Source organism: Meles meles, chromosome 19 (assembly GCF_922984935.1).
Source record: "Meles meles chromosome 19, mMelMel3.1 paternal haplotype, whole genome shotgun sequence".
Taxonomy (NCBI): Eukaryota; Metazoa; Chordata; class Mammalia; order Carnivora; family Mustelidae; genus Meles; species Meles meles.
In genome coordinates, this window is record NC_060084.1 from 47,301,493 (window position 1) to 47,307,492 (window position 6,000).

The following is a 6,000-nucleotide window of genomic DNA, read 5'->3' on the forward strand; positions in this document are numbered from 1 at the left end:
TCCCAGGACGCTGGGATCATGACCTGAGCCGAAGGCAGAGGCTTTAACCCACTGAGCCACCCAGGCGCCCCTAATCAGTATTTTTTAATTGCATGATATTCCGTAGTGTGTGTCCCCTGAATGTTGTGTGCTCACCGGGTCTCAGCCAGGAGCGCCCACATTGCCTTCAACTCACCATCTCCATAATAATGCCGCATCCTGGAATATGTTACTTTGTAGATGAAAGTGGAAATCTCTATTATGTGTACCTAGGACGTACCAGAAATGGGAATTTGTAAACCTGATTTGACTTAGTCTTGCCAGATTCCTCCCTGCAATGCTGCTTTGGGTTTGAAACATTGATCAGAACTTTCAACTGTTCCTCAGGGTCCAGAAGAGGGTCCTGTGCCCCTCGCAACAACCCCATGAGCAGCAGTACACAAGGGTCCCTGTATCTGTATCCCCACATTGCTGCCAACACATTTCTTTTCCCAGCTTTCTGGACCATTGCTAGTCTGAGAGATGGACAGTTTGATAGACTGCCTTTCTCTGATTATTGTTAAGCCTGAGTGTGTCTCCACATGTTTTTTTAGCCTTTCTGATTTGCTCTTCTGAGAATTGCCTCTTCCTATGCTTGGTCCATTTTCCTACTGGGGTTACTCTCTTTTTCTTGTCAGTTTTCCAGAGGTCCTTGGGCATTCTGATTGCTTTAAGGCATTGCATATGCTCTTCTTATGAAATCTTGGCATTTCACATTATTTTAGAAATGTATTCACTTCATCCAGGTTTTCTAAAGATTTTATTTTTTTACATCATCTCTATACCCAACGTTGGGTTCGAAATCGCAACCCTGAGATCAGGAGTCGCGTGATGTACCAACTGAGCCAGCCAGGCTCCCCTACTTCATTTAGGCTTTCAAATTTATAAATGTAGAGTTCTTAAGTATGCTTGCATTTTTTTTAAAAATAGCCTCTCTCTGTTACTTCTGATTTTTAATTTGTATTTTATTTGCATCTTCTCTTTTTCTCTTGATTAGATTTGCTGGAGAATTATCTCATTGATTTTGTCAAAGAATGAATGTTAAGTTTTCTGTAATAACTTTTGTTGCTCTAATTCATTGATTTCTGTCATTATCTTAATTTCTGTCCTTTACTGGGGGGGGGCAGGTGTTTTGTTGCACCTTGTACAACTTCTTGAGTTAATCCTTGACCGTGTTTTTTAACGCTCCTGTTTCCTGACAAATGTATTGAAAGCATAAATTTACTTGTAAACGCTGCTTTAGTTGTGTCCCACATTTTGACTTGTAGTTAAAAAAAAACTTGGTTTTGAAATGCTTATTGACTCACAAGAAGTTGCATAAGTCGTAAAGCCATAAATACTTCCTTCCACTTCCCCTCAGGGATATCTTCTACAACTGCAGTATACAAGCATGAACTTGACATTGGCATAAAACTCTTAACTAGAATATAGACTTTAATTAGTTTTCACCAGATTTTACATGAAGTTTCTGTGTGTGAGACACACACACACATACACACACACACACACAGAGAGAGAGAAATGTTCTATGTTCATCATTATTCACTTCTAAATACTTTTCAATATCCTTTTCTGAACCAAGAGTTATTTAGTAATATTTCAGTTAACTTCCCTACACACCCCCTTGTTATTCTGATCTCATTGCCTCTGGCTGGGGAACAGCCTGTGTTACCACTGATCCTTTGAGGAAGTCAGCTCTGCTCAGCTCCATGTCCAATGGGAGGACCTAAGCAGGATTGTGAGGGTCATGACGAGAAGCTAATGTGGTGGGTTCAGGGCAGGCTGGAGGGGACACTATGGAGACGGGAAGTCTTGTGTCCCTGAAGGTCACAGGGAGCCTATGTCACAAAACCTGACAATCAACTTTCTGCTCTAGAAACAGTGACCCAGAGGCAGGTGAACAGAGAATTCAGAGACTGATGAGAACAGAGCTTGATACCTGGATTGATCTTGGTTCTGGATTGACCTCTAGCATCCAGGACCCCAACCCAGGACCATGGGACCCCAGCACTTCAGCCCTGTGCATCTGTTCTGCCTCCTAGGGGCCATCTCCACTGTGCCTCGTATGTCCTGTGGGGCTGGACGCTTTGGGACCCCAGAGGGTGGGAAGCTGGATTCATGTAACTAGAGGAAGGAGGGCTGGGTATCTGGGTTCCTCAGGGTTCAGGATCTGTGGAGGCCAAGTTCTTGGCTGGCAACTGGGGGGCTGAGAAGGCAATATGAGGGGCCCGTGACTGGAAGGGCATTCTCCCTTCAGGGGCCGCGGCTCTTTTATGCTACGAAGCAACATCCTCACTCTTCAGAGCTGTTTCTCTTCATGACTGGAAGTGGCTTCTGATGAGGAGCATGGTGTGTAAGCTGAGTGAGGGCTGTGAGGAGACGCTGGTGTTCATCGAGACAGGCGAAGGAAAGTGATACATTATTATTATTATTATTATTATTATTATTTTGTGTGTGGCTCTTCTGACCCCCAGCTCCATTCCCAGCACCCAAGGACTCTGGACTTGAGCTCCAAACAGCTACTCCATTTTATCTTTGGAAATAATGTCAAAACACTGGCAGGGGAGGGCAGGACCTGGCTGGGTGTGGTGTGGGCTGGATAGGAAGGCAGAAAGGAGGTGATCCCAGGTGGATGGGGGATGATCTGGGAGAGAATAAAAGAAAGGGACACAGGGGAGAGAGGACACAGGGGGGTTACTGTGGGGAGGGGCTGGTGAGGAGAGACAGACAGAGACCCCAGACCCAGGATCCGAGCCCTGTGCAGCTGCAGCAAGTGGACCTCGGCAAAGTTGGTGATGGGGCAGAGCGCGCTGGAGGAGCAGGGTGCAGGGTGGGAGGGTTGGCTCTGGGTGTGGCCAACAGCACTGATCAGAGCTCTCCAATCTGCTCCTCAGGGACCAGAAGGGGAGTTGTGGGTTTTAAGGGCTGCAGCCCAGCCTCATCTTATCCCCAGCAAGTCTCCTACCTTGTTTCGCCGCCTGGATTGTCCATTGCCTCCTACAGCCGCGTCTGCCGGACATATCTCTGCAATAACCTCACCAGCTTGGATCCTTTTGTGAAGCTCAAGGCCAGAACTCCCAAGTCTACAGCATTTTCTCCCCATAGTTGCCCGACCTGTGTGGGCGAGCACTCCAAGGATTGCCTCCCAAATTTTGTCACCACTGATTCCTGCCCCTACGACGCCTCGCAGTGTTACAGTTCCACCTTAAAATTTCAGGCAGGTGAGAAGAGAAACTTGCTTTAGTGCCTTCCCACTCTGCAAGAGGCTGGTGGGATCCAAGAGGGGATTGGGGCTGCCCGGGCCAGGCACATGAATTCCAAGGCGGAAGGACTAAGGTGGCTGTTACCCAAGTTTCTCATGGGAGAGCCGGTGTCCTGGGTTGGGAGGGGTGTCTGGAAACAGGGGCAGGGCACTTGCATCTTGGAAGTGTCCCTGATTCGTCTCTGTCTGCCTTACAGGCTTACTCAATACCACCTTTCTCCTCTTGGGCTGTGCTCGTGGACACCACAAACTTTTCGAAAATTATCACCATATTGGGAACATCAGAGTGACCGAGGTCCTCAACATCTTACAGAAGGCCCAGATTGCTGGCGCAGAGCCCTCCAGTTGGAGTTCTGCTTGGAGCCTCCTTTCAGGTCTTCTGCTGGCCTTCAGGGACTGACAATCTAGCTGGACTGCACAAACCCCTTCCCATAACCCAATAAAGTCACGGAGTTGCCTTTCTGTCTTGTCCTGCGGTCTGTGAGGGTTGTGGGGGCGTGGAAGGTGTGAGGGGGGCCAAACAGACCCCAGAAAGGGGGGGAGGGGCAAGCAGTGGGCAGCGTGCATGGTGAAGTGAGCAGGGGTTGGAGAGGAGGGTCACTGGCAAAGTTACAGTCATGCCCAACAGCCAGGAGGACCCCCAAAATTATTTTAAAGTTTTTTTTTCTTTTAAGTAATCTCTACACTTAGTGTGGGGTGTGAACTCATGACCGTAAGAACAAGAGTCGCATGTTCCTCCAACATAGCCAGCCAGGCACCCCTCCCCCAAACATTTCATTTTTCCCCTTCCTGTGGTGACCTAAGCTCTAGCCCATTCATCCCCTGACTCAAGAGATCCTGGCCAAATCTCTCCCCTTTTCTGAGCCTCAATTTCCTCCCCATTAAAATGAAAGGCCTGGGGCGTCTGGGTGGCCCAGTCGGTTAAGCCTTTGCCCTGGGCTCAAGTCATGATCCCAGGGTCCTGGGATCGAGCCCTGCATTGGGCCTTTCCCTTTCCCTCTACCTGCTGCTACCCCTACTTGTGCCCACTCTCTTCCTGTCAAATAAATAAAATCTTAAAAAAAACCCGAAAGGCCTTATGAATTAGAACTGGGTATCATCTGGGTGGTTTTTATTTTTAATTTTTAATTTTTAAAAGATTTTATTTGTTGGAGAGAGAGGAAGCAGGATGGGGAGAGGGGCAGAGGGAGAGAGAGACAAACAGACTCTCTGCGGAGAGGGGAGCCTAATGCAGGGCTCAATCCTAAGATCCTGAGATCATGATCCCAACCGAAATCAAGAGCCCGCCGCTTAACTAACAGCCACCCAGGTGCCCCCCATTTATAAATTTCTAATGTTCAATGACCTTTGATTTCCTGGGACAAACGTAAATTAGTCACAGTGTACTGCTTTATTCTATATACTATTGCATTTGGTTTGAGAGTATCTTGTTTAGCATTTTTGCATCTTTATGAGTATGATTGGCCTGGTATTTTCCTTTCTCTGTACTTCTGTTGTTGTTCCCATTTCAGTTTAAAGGTTATACTAGCCTCAGAATAAGTTAGGGGGATATTCCCTCTCCATTCCATGGATGAATTTCTATGATTTTGAGATGATCTGAATTGAAAGTTCTGTGGAACTCTGATAAAACTTCTCGATTGGAATTTTTTTCTCTTCTTCCTTAAAATCTTTTCATATGGAAAATTTCAAAGAAATACAAAGAGAGTTTGTATACAAACATATACAAGTGGACTGTAGTTCACTATACTAGTGAGAATGGTATCAGGAACCCCCATGCACCCATCTCCAGCCCCAAAGTATCAACTCATGATGAACCTTGTTGTTTCTATCTCCCTTCTACTCCTCCACCCACTGGATTATATATTACAAATCATATAATATTGTTTGTAAACACTTTTGTGTGTACTTCAAAAATATAAGGCCCCACCCCCCAGTTAAAAAAATCAAACTTAGAGAAAACTTGCAAGACTCTGGGAGGGGACTCCCAGATTCCTCTCATGCCTGTTTACCATGCCACATTTGTATTCTATCTGTATAGAGCTAAATGTATGCATGTGTATGCACACAAATAATTTTCATTATATATATGTATATATATATATGATTTTAAAAAGATTTTATTTATTTAAGAGAAAGAGAGCACATGAATTGGGGGGAGGCACAAAGGCAGAGGGAGAAGCAGACTCTCTGTTGAGCAAAGAGCCTGATGCAGGACTCGATCCCAGGATCCTGGGATCATGACCTAGGCTGAAGGCAAATGCTTAAATGACTGAACCACCCAGGCGCCCTTCGTATGATTTTTTAATAAACCAATTGAGTTATAGGTATCATACTACTTCACCCTAACTACTTCAAACTGTATCTCATCAGAACAAGGATTTTCTCCTATACATCCACCCTACAATTACCAGGTTCCCGCCATTTGATATTCACACAGCAATATTATCCAATATGCTGTCTCTATTAGCTTCCTGTTACTGCTGTAACAAATTACCATGAAGACAGTGGCTTTAAGCAACAGATACTTATTCTCTTACAGTTCCGGAGGTCAGAAGTCCACCATGGGTTTTACTGGGCTATAATAAAGATATTGGCGGGGCCACATTCCTTTCTGGAGATCCTGGGGTTGGATCAATTTTCTTGCCTTCTCCAGTTTCGGGAGTCAGCCCATACTCCTTGACTTGTGGTCTCTTGGTGCTCAGCAGGGAGTCAGCTTGAGG

General features: G+C 45.9%; 1 protein-coding gene across 2 annotated transcripts; it reads left to right on the plus strand.

Moving 5' to 3' along the window:
* Positions 1–1,873: 1,873 nt before the first annotated feature.
* On the plus strand, positions 1,874–3,680 carry LYPD4 (LY6/PLAUR domain containing 4). Of its 2 annotated transcripts, XM_045989299.1 has the most exons (4): positions 1,874–2,081; positions 2,276–2,429; positions 2,893–3,239; positions 3,478–3,680. In XM_045989299.1, exons 1-4 carry the CDS (start codon positions 2,015–2,017, stop codon positions 3,678–3,680), a joined length of 771 nt encoding a protein of 256 aa, XP_045845255.1. In that variant the 5' UTR covers positions 1,874–2,014. The 2 variants fall into 2 exon arrangements, with proteins under 2 accessions (XP_045845255.1, XP_045845254.1); XM_045989298.1 differs by lacking the exon at positions 2,276–2,429 and having other exon boundaries at positions 1,874–2,120; positions 2,913–3,239.
* Positions 3,681–6,000: the final 2,320 nt, after the last annotated feature.

Coding starts and splice junctions, on each gene's coding strand:
- LYPD4 (XM_045989299.1), top strand. CDS start 2,015: ATGGGACCCCAGCACTTCAGCCCTGTGCATCTGTTCTGCCTCCTAGGG. Junction 2,082..2,275: donor GGCCATCTCCACTGTGCCTC/GTATGTCCTGTG, acceptor TTCTCCCTTCAG/GGGCCGCGGCTCTTTTATGC. Junction 2,430..2,892: donor ATCGAGACAGGCGAAGGAAA/GTGATACATTAT, acceptor CACTGATCAGAG/CTCTCCAATCTGCTCCTCAG.